Below are 18001 nucleotides of genomic sequence, written 5' to 3' on the forward strand. Positions count from 1 at the left end.
TGTGACCTGGGAGATCAGGTCCAACATAGTTTGGAGTCTGGCCTCCAGTAAATAGGCCTTGGCCTGGGTGGGGTTGAGCACTGTCCCGATGAACTCTATTCTCTGAACTGGGACAAAAGTTGACATTTTCTCGTTTATTAACAGGCCCAGCACCTGAAAGGTGGCCCGTACAATGCCAGTGCTGTGCTGGACTTGAAGCTGTGAGTGGTCTTTGATCAGACAGTTGTCAAGGTACGGGAAGACTTGTATGCCTTGATGTCTGAGGAAGGGTGCAACCATTGCCATACACTTCATGAAAACCCGTGGGGTTGCTGATAGGCCAAAGGGAAGCACAGTGAAATGGTAGTGGCACTGACCCACCACAAAACTGAGGAATCTCCTGTGTCCTTGGAAGATGGAGATGTGGAAATAAGCATCCTTCAAATCAAGTGTGGCTCCTGATGGAGGCCAGGGAGACCACGTAGATTCTCAGTTTTTGTAGATATTTTTGAGGCTACGCAGATCCATGATGGGCCCTAGACCTTCGGGATTAGAAAATATTGGTAGTAAAACCTCTTCCCACTCAAGCCTTGAGGAACCTCCTCCACGGCCCCCACACATAGGAGGGCTTGCACTTCCTGGATGAGAAGCTGCTCTTGAGAAGGATCCCTGAAGAGGGATGGAAAAGGGGGTTGGGAGGGAGGGGTGGAAAAAACTGGAGGGTGGGGCCGACTATTACAGTGCTGAGCATCCAACATTCCAATGTTTTGTAAGACCACACTGGGCGGAAGGGTGACAGGTAGTCCAAAATCAAAAGGGGGATGGATCCAGAGTCCAGACTGGTATGCTGTCTTCGGGCATACCTTCAAAAGGCCTGCCTGGGCCTATCAGGGTTTATTCATAAGCGTGACTGGGAAGCCGAGGCTTACAATGTTTATAGCCCTTTCCCTTTCTTTTGTAGGGCTCCTGCCTGGCAGGTGCTGGGAATCTGGGAGACTGCTGAGGCCTAAAATGCTTCCTGGAGGCTGGGGGTATGTTAACGCCCAGGGTGTGACATCTGACCCTCAAATCTTTGAGGCCGTGCAGCTTGGAGTCCGTTTGTTCGGAGAACAGGGAGGTACCCTCGAAGGGGAGGTCCTGGACAGACTGCTTCACTTTGTGAAAGAGGCTCAATGACTGGAGCCATGAACAGCGCCTCGTGGTCACCCCTGATGCCATCATTCTGGCTGCTGAGCCGACCACATCCAGAGTTGCCTGGAGGGAGATTCTGGCCACCATCCTCCAGAATGGTCATGAACTCCTGCCTTGACTCCTGTGGCAGCGAGTCCTTAAATTTGGCCATTGAAATCATACCTCCTCAGCAGAGCCTGCTGGTTAGAGATACGTAACTGGAGGCTGCCCATCAAATAAACTTTTCATCCAAACAGGTCCAATCTCTTAGCCTCTTTATTTTTGGGGGTAGCATTTGACTGCCCCATCTGTCCCATTCATTTGTAGCTGACACCACCAGGGACTGGTGGGGGGAAGGGGGAATGTGAGTACAGGTACTCAAACCCACTGGCCTGTACACAGTACTACTTCTCCACCCTTTTTGAGGTGGGGGGCAGAGACAAAGGGGTGTGCCCAGTGCCCTGATAGGTCCCAATACTGCCTCATTAACTGGCAGAGTCAATCTGGAGAGAGCCACTGCAGCCAGGATGTCAATTAGGCTGTGTGGAGACTCCTTCAGCTCTCCAGCTTCCAGCCCCAAGTTTGCGTTTCAGGAGCTCTTGATGGGCCCTGAAATCACCCAATGGGTTACTGAGGCCTGCAACCACCTCATCCAGGGATAATGAGGAAGAGGACAGTACCGGAAGAGGGACTGCCTCCTCTTCCTGGACCACTTCTGGGACCTCAGTAACGAGGTCAGTACTGGAGTTAGGGTCTGGTGCCGGGTGGGACAAAGCAGTGGCTTGCCTCTCAGACACCACCAAGTCTCAGCTATGTAAAGGGGGTGTCGGTACCAGGGGAAATCCCCATGGGTTCAAATACTGCCACTCTATTGGCCTGTAGCCCAGTGGCCAAGCACCGGCTGGGGAGCTGGTACCGAAAGTCCAATGCTTAGGTCAGGTACCAGTACTTCTTCGGCAGGGCGAAGGATTCTGGCTCAGACTCTAAGAAGGATGCTTCCCTCACAGACCATGGCGATGAAGTACCTGCTTCCACCTCCAGGCAATTCTGGGGAACCGGTGACTGACGACGGGTCAGAGACTGCTGTAATGAGACCATGGAGCAGTTTCCTCTGGATGGTGCTGTGATGGAGTTCACCGCCCCTTGATCCCTTCTATACCCGGTAGCCTTGGCAAACAGAGGGTCTTGGGGGTGGGGGGATCCGAAGGGACATCATGTCCTTTGCCTGAACATCATGCCCTCGAAAACCTCTGGAGTTGAAGGAGCCTGCTCCCAGAAATCGGAGGTGGGTCCTGGACCACACACAGTGCTCTAGGTGGAGTTGCCAGACCAACAGTGGCTCTGGGGAGGACAAGTGGCCCAGCCACTCCCCACTTGTCCCTCTTCTGCACTGGAGAGCACCCTCTCTTGGTATGCTGTTTCTTATGCTTCTTCCTCAGCACTAGGGATGAAGAACAGTGCTGAGAGGAGCATGGTGTTAGTGGACTGTTTCACCAATTCAGAGCAGCTCAGCTCTGAGGCTGGTCTGAGAGCTGCCTCCATGAGCAAGGCCTTCAGACGCATGTCTGTATCTTTTTGATTGTGTGGTCTGAAGCACCTGCAGATTTGACACTTCTCTTTAAAGCGAGTTTCCTGGAGACACTGTAGACAGCTAGAGTGCAGGTCAGTCACAGGCATGGGCTTGCCACAGGAGGCACACTGCTTGAAGCCCAGGGACCAAGGCATGCCCAACCCCTGGCTGAAAGTCCCTCAATGACAGGGACCACTATTCACACTATATACACTAACTAAGAACTACATACACTAACTACAGTAACTATACAACATACTACAGAGTCCAAACCACGGGGAAAGAAGCCTTCAAAGAGCAAGCAGGATTGGTCCAAGCAACCGTTACAGGCAATAGGAAGGAACTGAGAGGGTGCAGAGCCAGAGGCACTCCTCAGACCAGCGCATGCACATGCAGCTCCAGAGAGACCTAGAACCGGTCCTATGGACACCACTAAGGGAAAAATCTCCAGCAACTGTGCATGGGGCACAAGCACACACCTAGCATGGAATGGACATGAGCAAGCACTTGAAGAAGGGACTTGGATTTTTTTACCAGTCAAAACATTACAGACATGCTGGAATCATAGATGATGTGATTTTTGCCAATAATTTTCCCTGGCAACAAGCATGAGAGTTAGGATTTTGGCACTGATTATTTTTAAATAAAATTACATTTGAAAGAAAGGGGGAAAAATACAATTAAAAAAGAGAATTTCATTTACTTTTCAAAGCCATAAGAAAAAGCACCATTTATGCTTTAGCTTTGCCAGCCTTGACAGTGTTCTCATAAATTATGTGCTTGCTGGATTTTGCAGGCAGGTGCATCTTCACATGGGTGAGAATGCGTGATTTTAAACAAGAATTTGAAAACTGATGCAAACAAAAATAACTCTTCAGGGACCACATAAATGGGCTTTGTGCAGAAGCCATCCCTGCAAAAGCCAGAATGCTTTTTACACAAGCTGCAGAGCACAAGAACTGCTCCTTCCTGGTCACTACTATAGTCCATTGGCTCTACTGGCACTCCATTTCCAAGGGATTTTTGTAGTCAGTTAATCTGTACAGTCATGGACCCAGCGGCCACACCCCTGCCGACCGCGAGACCCTCTCCTCCTTACCTGGAGAAAGAAAATATAAAACTGCCAAAAGGAAAGCACTATTTGATTTGTAGGCCTATATTTTCAAAACTTACTAGGGATTTTGGCTGTCTCAACCCTTGCGTGCCCAGCTCCAGACACCTTAAAGGGGGGCCTGATTTTCAGAGGCTGAGTGCTTTGCATTTTCTGAAAACCAGGCCACTCCTAGTTCTCTAGTTGAGTACCCAAAAATTAAAGAACCTAACGTCACTAGTTACTTTTGAAAATGTAGGTTAATCTTGTTGTCTGATCTTTAGATTATGTATCAATTATATTGATTACTTAAGAATCCCTATTTATGACTTTGAGGGTTGACAGGTTCTTGCCCCAGGATCAGGCCCAGTATTATTCAAATTATTATATAGTTGGGAACCCCGATGTGCACAGTTGCAACACTCACTCTATAGGAACTCTTTTATATTTACAAATATAGTTTATTAAAACATTTAGCACAGTCACAAACACCCCAACTCAGTAAGGTAGACGGAGATACTACAGAATGTACATTTGCACATCCATATACTCACACCATCCCTTGTAGAACTACCTGAAGTGTTAGCCATTGTCTTTCTCATCACCATCACCTTCCCCATCATCACCAGTCGCCATCATTCTGGCACTTCCTAAGGACTACATCTCTTTCTCCTCCTGCCCCTAGGCTGGGATGCCACTTTTATAATATGTTATGCTGATACTGCTATGCTAGATGCATATTCAGTAGGGGATTTTTCCCCTTTCCCTTATTTGTATTTCCTCACCTTACTAAATGTTGGAGTGGCTTTTTCCTATAGGTTAGTATATCAATGATCTTAACTTATTATCATATATAGCAATTCGTTACCATGGTCCTTTTGTGATTAGGTATCATATTTGTTATTTCTATCCTAACTGGTTATTTCAGTTCTTTCCAAGTTGTGGAGTACCTATTAAGTTTAAAAGGGTATGAACTTATGAAATCCCCTATGCCAACCTGCTTTAATGCATCCTCTATGTTAAAGGTCACAACCATATATGGACCTTATCACCATCTATCTAGCTGAAAGGTCCCAAACGTATGTATGCTAACCTTGCCTTAGCTCAACATACAGGATGTGGTCTGCAGGTCTCTTGTGTTACTGCCAACATATACTCTAATATAACCTATTATAATAAAACAAATAATCAAGCCCATAAGAAAATAAGAAACTTATAAGAAAAGATCTATATAGGCAAACAAACAGGTTAACCTTAGATGTATCTCATGTACCTGTTATGTACATCAGTTCATTGCCAGGACACTTCTGTGGTTGACTCATGTACCTGTGGTCAGAACTTCACCTTAAACTCTATTTTCAGCTCCCCAAATATTTGGGGTTTTCCGTTGGACCATTTATCTGTGCAAAGTTTATCTGTTCAAAGTGCATTGCCCTCAAGCTTTATGCTAACTTGCTGAAGCTAATGTTTTACTGGATACAGGCCTGTAGGTTTCTTGCATTACTGGTGAACATAATGCAAAGCAATAAATATAATAAAGGCAAACTAGCCCACTGAGCTACAGTAGCAGGGGATATAACAAAGGCAAACTAGCCCACTAGGCTACAATTTCTAGCTTTTAATTTTATTTTGTAACATATGTAAAGAAGGTTTCAGAGTAGCAGCCGTGTTAGTCTGTATTCGCAAAAAGAAAAGGAGTACTTGTGGCACCTTAGAGATGAACAAATTTATTTGAATATAAGCTTTTGTGAGCTACAACTCACTTCATCGGATGTAAAGAAGACAGTCTAGTGAATTAGAGAATGGTACATCTAGCTTTACTTCCTAATTACAGGAGTACATGAAAAGAGATACAAATAAAATATCCCAATTCCTCTTTAGCCATGTCTTCTTTTTAATTATCTGCAGATCAGCCACGACTAATGATTTGGTTCTGAGACAAACAGTTTTACTGAATAATTTTTAGCCACACAGAAAAATCATTGATTTTTTTCCCCAAGTTTTACATCATTGACATTGGATAGAAAAGGAAAAAGCAGCAGCTTACCTATAACATGCATCTGAGATTATATTGCTTTGAGAACCCCAATTTGGGCATTTCTAGTGTTTTTAGTGTTTAAAGCCCCAGTGCTGCATACCCACAAGTAACTTTATCCATGTGAATAGTCCCTTTGAGTATAGTTACTCATGTGCATAGTGTTTACAGGATTGGGTCTCAAGGTCCCAAACAATTCTATTCAGCACATTTACCAAGTAATAGAAGACAATGTTCTTACCTTTTATATATAAAATTATTCCACTCTGAATAAAATTAAAATTATTTTTGCATCTATTTGAGTATATTTTTAGGACCAAATCCTGTAAATTAGTACACACAGACAGATTCTGCCCCAGGCTCCACACAACCATCTACCCACCATGGATCGGTTTTCCAGGAACATGGCTTTAAACTGTGGGTCAAGTAACAAGTCCTTGATCAGGAAGCTTGATTATACATTTCACATTATCCTGCATGTTAGACACATTAAGGGTGAAACAGTTCGCAAATAACTAACACTGACTTGTGGCTTCCAACAGTCCAGGTAGTAGAGTTCCAAAATATTTCAAGTTATTGTTTCTTATCCTATTAGCATCTGATCCTACTCCTTCTGAACTACTCTTTGGGAAGCCTCCCGTTGATTTAAAGAGGGAAGAAAATAACCCACTAGTTTCCATTGTCATGAAATCGTATATGAGGCCAAGATCACATAAATCCAGATCTTAGAGCTATGCAGGTAGTGAACAAAGAAAGCATATGTTGTTACTGAATTTAGTCACTGATGCATTTTGCTGAGTTACTGTGCGTAACTATGTTATCAAATCAGGTAAAAAAATGTAGTGCAGTATGAAGTCACTTATCACATATATTCAGTCCAGCTGCAGATCCATGAAACCTACCTCCACAAGCCTGCTGGTGTGTTCTTGAAATATAGCAGCATATTCCTTTATTTCCTTTTCTCTTCCGTTTTTAGCAGCCTCAATGAGAACTAGAAGTGGAACAGTGGTATCCAGGAAGGAGTCTGAGACATGATCTATAATAGCTTTCCGAAGCTGAAAAATAAAGCATCATCTTCCCCTCAGCAGATTATATTATACTCTGTATTATAGACCACTACAGTAATTATAAAAACGATCATAGTTGAATAAGATCAATATACAGTAATTGCAATCTGAACTATAAATTATCAGTACTTCTATGAATTTCTTTGTATCCTATAAAAAGGGCAGAATACAAATGGAAATTATTGAAGCTACATGTCCATATCTTCTACATCATATATTTTCATAACCGTAAAATTACCCAGATGTTTTCTACCTTGTTTCAGGTCAAAAAATATATTTTGATTAGCTAAATTGTATGTGGCATGGTAATTATACCAATGAGATCACTGATAAGAACATCTGATAATAGATTAATACAGCAAGGAGAATAATAAACAAATCTGATGTCCAATTTTCTCCATTTGCATGAATTGTTCTTCAACTTCCATCTTAAATTATTAAACAAGTGTAGCATTCCAGTACAAATTAGTTCTCTTAAATTAGATTTCCTATAATCTTATAACTGACCTTTGGGAAATTACTCAGAGGATATTTTCTAGGTTCTAAATCTAAATGAGTTCATTGTAATCATACACTCTAGGAAGTACACAAATCAAAGCATTACACGGAATATAATTAACATTATCAATTGTATTAAGTTCCCCAGTGCAAAATATGTACTTATTTGTTCTAGCCCATTTATCAGTACATATAAAAATGCTGATACTAATCTAGAAGACGCTGATTGTAACAGAAAATAAAAGCATCTTAAAAGTAATATTGAAGTGAAAAGGCACTAATTGGTTTGCTCCCAAAGGAAAATATTTTTATATATCATTTTAGTTCCAATGTCCCTCTGTGAAAAAGCTCAGTGCAGGTAAGCACTCCTACGGTTAGGCAGATATGAAAAAACAAAGCCTTTCTGATGTTACTCTCCCTTTATATGGGGAAATCTGTGCTTGCAAGGCAAGCTTTGGATACAGATTCTACTACTTAGACAAGTATTTTCCAATCTAAAGTCCTCATCAGATACCTAAAGTCAAAGAAAAGCATCCAATTGACTTCAATAGGCATTGAGTCAGACTCTGACATTCCTGAAAAACATTGTTCAAGCCATTTTTGGAACTTTTTGCAAATCTATTTTAAACTAGCTTATCACATAATATACATTATAAGATCCCAGATCAATGGGATGCTACACAGACATAATGTCTACACTGCACACTAAGCTCTGGTTCTCATTTAGGTTTTAGCCCCTCTTCCTTCCACATACAAATCAATCTGATCCAGGTCAGGAAGCACTCATGACTCGGGTCCTAGGACCCAGCTACGGGGGAGGATCAGACCCCAAGTCCTGCTGTGACTTGGCTAAGACCTGTGTCATAAATATAAAGGGAAGGGTAACCACCTTTCTGTATACAGCGCTATAAAATCCCTTCTGGCCAGAGGCAAAATCCTTTCACCTGTAAAGGGTTAAGAAGCTAAGGTAACCCCGCTGGCACCTGACCCAAAATGGCCAATGAGGTGACAAAATTCTTTCAAATCTGGAGGTGGGGGGCAACAAAGGGTTTAGTCAGTCTGTGTGTGCTTTTGCCGGGAACAGATCAGGAATGTAAGCCTTACAACTCCTGTTAAGTTAGTAAGTAATCTAGCTAGAAAATGCATTAGATTTCCTTTTGTTTAATGGCTTGTAAAATAAGCTGTGCTGGAGGGAATGTATATTCCTGTTTTTGTGTCTTTTTGTAACTTAAGGTTTTGCCTAGAGGGACTCTCTATGTTTTGAATCTGATTACCCTGTGAGGTATTTACCATCCTGATTTTACAGAGGTGATTCTTTTACCTTTTCTTTAATTAAAATTCTTCTTTTAAGAACCTGATTGCCTTTTCATTGTTCTTAAGATCCAAGGGTTTGGCTCTGTGTTCACCTGTACAAATTGGTGAGGATATTATTATCAAGCCTTCCCCAGGAAAGGCGGTGTAGGGCTTGTGGGGATATTTTGAGGGAAGACGTCTCCAAGTGGTCTTTTTCCCTGTTCTTTGTTTAAAACACTTGGTGGTAGCAGCATACTGTTCAAGACAAGGCAAAGTTTGACCTTGGGGAAGTTTTTAACCTAAGCTGGTAAGAATAAGCTTAGGGGGTCTTTCATGCAGGTCCCCACATCTGTACCCTAGAGTTCAGAGTGGGGAAGGAACCTTGACACCCTGTCATTCTTCAGCTTGAATGCAGATCAAGCAACAGACCCCAGTATGAAAGGACTGCCTAGTGCAGCATGGGCACGTTAGCATGGCTGTGAATCCTGGGTGTAGAAATTGTACACACAGGTTTACAATGCAGTGGAGCTGCTCAAGCATGTGCTTGGAAACACTGAGTCCACAAACCCAAGTTCCACAGACCCCTGATGTAGGATACATCTACTCTGCGTACTTCTTTTGGTGGCATGTAATGTACATACTCGGGTTACCCCCCAGCATGCGTACAAATAGCAGTGTAGCTGGCATGACACAGCTTAGGCGAGTAAAAACATGTCCAAAGGATCAGGATGGGGATGGGAGGTAATAAGCCCCTATATAAGACAAAGTCCCGAATGTCAGGACTGTCCCTATAAAATCAAGACATCTGGTCACCCTACACTGTCTCCCCATTGCCAGAGCTGCCTTCTGCTATTTGAAAAGAGTCTGGAAACGGGAAAGGTTTCTGATGACTTTCCCCAGAAAGAATCTTGTAGCAGGGAGCTTCTGAAAACTTTCCCTACTGCTTCCCCCCATCAGAGCCTTTCACTGACACATACCACAGCGTGGATGCAGCCTGCTTTTCACTTCAATGTGTAGCTTCACACACACACGCTACACGCCACCACAATCAGTGTGTCATGTAGAGGTAGCCTTGATGTGCAGTGTCAACATACACATAGGGGTCCAGCTTAGCAGATCCCAATGCGGTATTAGAGTCTCCATTTGCACATTCAGCACCTACCTACATTGGTTTATATTCCAGTTTAACAACTCAGAAAGGGAGAGTAAGAGTTTCAACAACAAGAGCAAAATACATGTAGACCCCTATCCTGCAAAAACACATGCTTGACTTTAGTCATGTGGCTAGTGCCATTGAAGTCAGTGAAGTCATCTCTTTAAAATTAAGCATGTCTGTATGTCTTTGTAGGATTAGGGTCTAAGATATTGCTATTCCAATTAAATACACACCAATCTACTTCATTATTTTCTTTATGAAGGGAGAGATCTTGAACTTGCCAAATTTCATTACAATACTAACATAAAAAAGCCACAGCAGCACTGTACCCATGGATGCTGTTTCATTTTCTCTGACAGATTTGTTTTGGCTCAGGTAACGGCCAAATCAGGAAATGCCATCTAAAAATGTGTGTATTACTTAAATTTCCACTCATTTTACTGCATTTCACTTGCATTGAACTAATGTATTCACAGGACAACCTGATTCTGCACCTATTCAAGTCAAAGACAAATCTCCCACTGATTTCAGCAGGAGCAGGCCCTTTACAGCAGGCCCTTTGGAGCTTGTCAGATAATATTTTAATAGATGCACAGTTCATTCTATCATGTGATGCTGCACAAGAACACCATAAATGCCAAATTGCATACTAAGGCCTGCATAACACAGATACCTGCATCTGTACAGAGTTTCGCCACAGTTCCATTTTAGAAACAGGTACTCTAATAACCACGTCAATGCATAACATATCTGTAGCATCCAGAAAGTTAAAGCCAGCTTTCTAATCAACACTTTATTTTATCTCCTGTTGCATAATTCTTCTCTTTAGCTGTTTATTGATTGATTGGCTTAATTAATCTTTCATATATGGAGATTTTAGTTCTTGCTATATTTTGGTTCTGAGGAACTCTCTATCCTGAAATTCAGCAAAATGAAACAGTTACTTTTAAGAGAACAGACCCACTGCCATGCCTTTTGTTGTGGTGTATAAAACTATGAAATATTGTTGCTGTGCTTTACTTTTGCTGAGTTATGTATGGTGCTTGGATTTTAGAAACATAGTTCTTATAGCAATGCAGAAAGAAAGGAAACAAAATAATGGAAAAACAAGGAAAGGGATAAAAAGGTGAAGAGAAGGGAAGGGGAGGGGAAAAGACCGAAAGGCAAAGTCCAGAAAATTATTTTGTGGTGTCTAAAGCAGTATCAATTTCTCTTCAACATGATCATAGCAAGCAATTTTTTCTATACCTTAAGGGGTCTGTTTCTAACTCTTACCACCTATGAGGCAGAATCCCATGAACTACATTATAACATTGGCAGAAAGGCAAGCAGACAGACAAAGAAGAACAGGCACAATCATGGTGGTGATTGTTACTGGGACAGTAAATGTATCATATTATATAGTGAAAAGGAAAGATGTGGCAGACGCTATAAGCAGGAGGCAGAGGGGTGACTTTTGGCAAACTTTTTTATTGCTGTTGTTTACGGTGTAAGGTTTTCCCCCTTATGAAGTATTTGGTGACCGAAGCGTCACAGGAGGCAAAAATGAAGATATAGAAAAGTATAGTTTATAAAATCTGTGGGTATACTGTCCTCAGAAGGTAAAGAAGGAATCTCAGCATGTGTGTGTGTGATGCTGTCAGAACCAATGTTGTGATGAGTGTGGAAAACTGCTTTCTCACATGCAATGTTGGCAAAAGACCTGAAATAAACAGAGTAATTATTAGTGAGGAAATCTCTTTTCCCTGTTTCAAAAGGACATTGGCAATTAAACCTGCACTGTGTGCAGAAAAGCTATCAGTAGATAAGAGAAGGGGACAGACATGGGAACATCTGCCCTAAGATCCCTTCCAGAAAATAACTAAACAATAACCGTAGGCAAAACATCTGGGCAAAGCATAACAGATCATCCACAAGTACAATGGGAAAGAGCTGGGATGGGAGTATTAACACTGGCAATATTTCAAGATACATAGGAATCAGTATGCCATCATCCCTTCCTTTAAAACGTATACAGCTCTGCTAGTGAGGGAAGCACTGATCTAGGGTACACTGCACACAAATAACTAAATTATGAAAGTGCCATGAACATCTATGGCACCATACACATTTACAAATAATAATAAATAAAAGCCACAGGAAATATATTAAAATATTTTAACATGTTTAGAAATTCCTGGAATATACAATTCCAAAATGAGAGATACCCACTTTTGAATCCGTCCTTCCCTATTTTGTTTTTTCACTGAAGTTGGGCTTGTGGGATGGCTCATGATGTCCTACCAGCTAGCTGGTGACTGGACCAATGTGTCTATGATGGACATGTGTGCTGTATTCTACATCACCTCATTAAAGCTAGTTTCAAACATAACTTCACTGTGTTGCCTTCATAAAATTTTGTGTGAAGTTGAAGCACCAAAATGATGGAAGCTGTAGAACACTAGAATATTTCATTACTCATGGGACAGAGTACACTATGGCCCTGATCTTGCCAGTTGAGTCATGTGGACCGAAAACCAGCTACTGGAGAAGTCCTAATTCCATATTTCATTTGATCTTGTAGACCCTGAAATATCTTATGAAAACTACAGAAACAAACCAGAAAGTAATTACTTTTATCCACTTCATAGGAGCATTGTGAGCCATAATTAATGTTTGACAAGTGCTATAATTGAAAAAAATTATTAAAGCCACACATTGGCAGAGGTAGGAATAGAACTCAAGATTTCATGCCTTCCAGCTCAAGCCTTATTCCTCCACACAGTGTGGTCACAAGGTAGACAGCACCATTAACCTCCTCCTCAAGCAGTTCTTATGCAATTCATAAGTATTAATATTCAAGCAAAAATGGCTTTTCAAGATTTGTTTTGAGGGCTAAATTCAGACAGACGAGAATAAGATATGTGAAATTTCATCAATCCTGTACAAAATTTCATAAAATCACTCCAAATTTCCAAATGCCATAAGAAGCAAATTTCTGTAAAAATTATACATTTATATGCATATATATATATATATATATATATATATATATATATGCACCCAGATCCACTTCTGGGGCCTTATTCATAGTCTTGGACCTTTGGGGGGTTACATATTTCTAACAACATTATAAATGCTCTGGATGAGAATTCCTCTCTCTTTTTAAAATTATAATATCAAAAGCAGGATATCAAAAGCAGGAAAAATTGTATTTAGATAAATCTGCTTTCCCATCATTTTGTCCCCAAGTTCTTTACCTGTCTGCGAAGGTTTCTTGTCTTCTTGCACATATTATCTATTGCAATATTCAGGGCATTACTCCTCTCTTTCTTGTCAGCCTGAAACAAACATTATAGAAAACAAAACTGTTACGTATACAGTGACTATTTAACATCTTTTAACAATTTCTCTCTCTCTGTGACCCCAATCCAGAAATGCACCTAAGCACATGGATAACTAACTATGTGCTTAAATGTGATTAAGGTCAATGGGACTTAAACATGTGCTTAAGTGTTTTGCTGAATAGAGATGGGTTTGCATGTGTGCAAACCACCAGCTTACATTTTCAAGCATCAACGGCTAGTGTCATATAGCATTCAATATGATGAATACACACTTTGCTTATATTAAGTGGAAAAAAGATTACATAGATATCATATTTTTTATACTTTGAACTGTTGTACTATTGCTTTTTCAATGTTGCGATACATTCCACATGACATTAGAAGCACAGCACCGAATGTCCACTTCATTATCACCACACCTATGTAAACATTTTGTTCTCTCATTGCAAGCAGTTTAAAAGGGCCAGACACACATGATACAGTTTGATAGCTTTTAAGTTGTTTTAATCTACAGTATTTTTAATAATTCTATAGAACTGCACTGGTGAGTCGTTAAACGTAAAAGATGTGCAGTGTAAATTCCATTTATGTAATCTGTGCAAATTAGAAACGCCTTTCATCTGACAGCACATAATGAAAAAATCATCGGAACATAGAAGATATGGAAAAAGCCTTGCGATACTTTAGAGGGTACTGTGTGTGTCAGCTTCACACTTTTAGTATAGCGGTATTCTCGTTTTTGTTCTTCAAACTATTGCTGCTAATGCAAAATGGTTGGGTTATTATTAACGTCTGAAATTAGTAGTTGATATTTTTACTGTCTTAGCCAACAGTTACTCTATATAATTTTACTCCTAGTTTATTTTGTCTAACAATTATGTCATATTATATATTTAAGACAACAGATACAGTATGTAAGGTTGCAAGTAGTCTTATGAAATTTATTTCTCCAAAGGAATTTGACGTAGTTTACCAATCAAAGTTGTATTGTTCTAGTCCAAAAGAAAGACACACATGTATTTTCCCTACTCAGTTACTTAAAGTGAGCTGTAGCTCACGAAAGCTTATGCTCTAATAAATTGGTTCTAAGGTGCTCCAAGTCCTCCTTTTCTTTTTGCGGATACAGACACGGCTGCTACTCTGAAATCTTAAAACATCATGAATACAGGTTTCCTACCATATGTGAAATATTTCAAGATACAGGGACAGACTCTGATTGATGTCAGTGGAGCTACACCAATGTATACCAGCTGAGATTCTGAACCATAGTATTAGCACATTAGCAACTCCATTTTATGTGGACCTAGTTGAAACTATCTCACTTTGAAAAATGGTATGAAGCATTTTCATTAAACTTTCTTAAAAAGAAGTTTGTTTCTCTATATTTATATAACCTGATTATAAATACACATATACCGTTGTATACGATATATATGATAATCCAACAGTGTATATACATACAAATAGATACATTTTCTATTACAAAAGAAGATCTGCCAATAGAAAAAAAGCACAATGCTTAATCAGTTTGGTACAGAAGAATGGAAATGAGAGGAAGAAAGTTTAGGGAAGCCTATTAGGATCAAGTCCTACTACTTTAAATGTTGTCACTGGATGTTACAAATGCCTTGAAATAACGGTCATATTCTCCACTGATTGAAAGGAACAATTCTTTTCTCTTTCCAGTATAAATAATCTATATTAGGGCTGTCTTTGACATTTTTCATTATTTCCAGCTATTGCAGCAGCCTCACAATCAGAGTCTACAATCTTCATAAAGAGTGAATGATCAAAGGTAGCTACAATGCCATAGAAGTAATGTAACTAGATGCTCATATCAATACCTGTGTAGGTACAAAGAAAATAATGATTCCTGTACTGCATTTAGCAATGCCACAATCAGCCCTGGCAGCAAAATTAATCCTTCCTAACTGCTAGTTAAAAAGAACCAATAAAAACATTTTGAATGGTATTTAACTCAGCACATAGCTATGCATTTGCCAACTAAAGGGTGCAATAGCACATCACCACATCCTTTAAAGAGTTATATAGAGAGGTGATTTTTTTTTAAGGAGACAGAATCAATGTCAAGTATTGGGATTTCTGAACTTTTCCAGTAGGATGTAATGTCAGAGGTGGTGAGTAATGATGTAAACTGGCTCCTACGATCACCTAGTTCTCTGATGCAGCTACAGCTAAATATCCTCCTCCATCGAAGAGATGGCATAAAAATAGTACATCTAAAGAAAGTCCTTTATTTGTGAATTTACTGTCATGGGCAATGTCTGTTAAGCTAAGATAACTCTACATAAATTACTCTTCACCTTGCTTACTGCAAGGCTAAACAAATTATAAAATGCAGCTTCTGATTAACTTTATTTAGGTAACATGCATGGATATGTTCAAACTAATAAATCATCTTTCTCCAGTAGAAGAAAATTCTATTACTGCTAGGATAAATCCTTTATTTAAAAGTGTGACTTCTCACCTTACACAGTATTTCAAAACTGGGTGCTAATACTATTACAGTATGTGGGAGACACAAAGGTGAGCGTAGGAAAAGCCTTAAACATAAGGGCCCTTCTACAATGACGACTGCCCTTTAGCAACCCCAATTCATCCCCAGAGTAGGCACTTCCTAGGCACTAAATGAACCAGAGGTCCTATGTAAAAAAAAAGGATCAGGTAATTAAAGGCTGTATCATAATGCATGTGTACAAAACCACCAAGCTAACCAAACATTATATGGGCGATGTTCATTCTGACATTTTCTTAGTTGAAAGTACTTGACTTCACAGAACCATAAACATGTAGGGCAGGAAGAGACCTCGAGGGGTCATCTAGTCCATTGCCTCTCACCTATGCAAGACCAAGGATACTTAGACCATCCCTGACAAATATTTGTCTAAATCGTTGTTGAAGACAGGAATTCCACACTCTCCCTTGGTAACTTGTTCAAGTACATAACTATCCCTATAGTTAGGAAAAACTTTCTAATATCTAACCTAATCTTTCTAAAGACTGAGTTGAGTGCTTCTTGCCCTACATTCAGTGGACATGGAGAACAACTGATCAAATATATTAAGGGCTGTTATAAAGAGGACAGTGAACACTTATCAGGTACCCCCTCACTCTTCTTTTCTCAAACCTAATCATACCCAAATTTTTTAACTTTTCTTCAGAAATCATGTTTTCTACTTTTTTTTTTGCTTCCCCCAATTTAACAACGTTTCTTAAAATTTCTTACCTAAAACTGGACACAATACTCTAGCTGAGATATCACCAGTGCCAAGTAGAGTGGAACAATTCTCTCTTGTGTCTTATCTGTGACACTCCTGTTAATAAACTCCAAAATACTAGCCTTTTCTGCAACTGAATCATGTTATTGATTTATATTAAATCTGTGACCCACTATATCTCCCAGTTCCTTTTCTGAAGTACTGCTGCCTAGCCAGTTATTCCCCATTATGCATTTGTGCATCTGATTTTTCATTACTAAGTATAAGTCTTTCTTGATTTCATCTTATTGATTTCTGAATAATTCTTCCTTTTGAATTCTAATCCTGTCCTCTAAAGTGCTTGCAATCCCTCCCAGCTTGCTGTCAGCAACAAAATTTACAAGCATACTCTCCACTCAATTGCTGAAGTCCTTTTTAATAGTTAACTTTGTATTTCCTAATTTTGTATGTCTTAGTTTACTGATGAGAGCAGCCTTAACTAACATTAAATGAAGTTTTTGCTGGTGAATTTCCTTAGGGTTTTTTTGTTTTTTAATAGGCAGAATTTTTTTCCCTTAGGTGCTTGGCAAGAGTTCACCTGAGCATGGTGCAACATGGAGCAGGTTCACCAGAGGTTTACAAAATAACAAATTAACACTGAACTCAAAGTAGCTACTGGGCATTAAAGTTCTTAATATAAGCAATAGTTCTTTACAGAGATTGAAAGCAAATATTTTCAAGGTTAGGCCCCTGACCAGGCCAGATAACTTGATTAGTGCAATAAAGGCTTCATTCCCTATCCTAACTTCACTCAAAATTTGCCCCTGATAGAAGCAGCTAGCCATTTTTATCTGGCCTGTCTGCTTCTGGCCTTTCTAGGTGCTGGAGGACCAGTTCTTGCAGGTTCTGCCTGCAGCTGATCACGGGAGGCCTCAGGAGGCAATACTTAAAGTCTGAACTTGCTGCTTTTTCCTTCTAGCAGGATACCTTCCTGGGGGCGGGGCGGGGCGAGGTGCAACAAGGCAGTGTCGTCTCTGATGGGGCAGCAAATGCCTGGTACACCATCATAGTGCTGTTTACAGATCAATGTTGTCTTCAAAGTACATTTTATTGCCATTGTTATCTTTGTGAACCTCCGTATTTTACCACTCAATGCCATGTTGACCAATGTATTGAAAATATTTAAATTATAGTGTAGTCAAACAAAACATGTTTAATGAAACTTCAGTTTTACTGTAAACTGGAAATGACTTTTTTGAAACTGTGTAACAGAAAATTGAGCTATAATTCAGCTATAATTCCTTGCTTTTTTGAAAAGGTAAATATTCACAAAGCCATAGCCTCAACTTTGTAAGAAGCAAACAAACAAATATAATTGAAAATGAGCTGGAATTTTCATGTAACCCTTTTTAAAAAAAGAAAACTAACGATTACCTTTAGCAAAGAAATGGTGTAAGTTACCACAGTACAAAGTCAGAAGCCATGCTGGTACATGATGGCATATATCACATTGGTAGATGTGCAGGTGAACGAGCCTCTGATAGTGTGGCTGATGTGACTAGGCCCTATGATGGTGTCCCCTGAATAGATATGTGGACA

General features: G+C 40.1%; 1 protein-coding gene across 1 annotated transcript in view; it reads right to left on the reverse strand.

The window, feature by feature from the left end:
- The window catches only part of CTNNA3 (catenin alpha 3), a 917365-nt gene that overhangs the window by 403172 nt on the left and 496192 nt on the right, over window positions 1-18001 (reverse strand). Inside the window, exons 7-8 of the mRNA XM_073353443.1 lie at window positions 13098-13178; window positions 6747-6899 (exon numbers count right to left, since the gene is read on the reverse strand). Of these exons, the coding sequence (XP_073209544.1) occupies window positions 6747-6899; window positions 13098-13178 (234 nt within the window). The remainder of the gene's footprint in view (window positions 1-6746; window positions 6900-13097; window positions 13179-18001) is intronic.

This window comes from Lepidochelys kempii, chromosome 7, assembly GCF_965140285.1.
Source record: "Lepidochelys kempii isolate rLepKem1 chromosome 7, rLepKem1.hap1, whole genome shotgun sequence".
Lineage (NCBI taxonomy): Eukaryota > Metazoa > Chordata > Testudines > Cheloniidae > Lepidochelys > Lepidochelys kempii.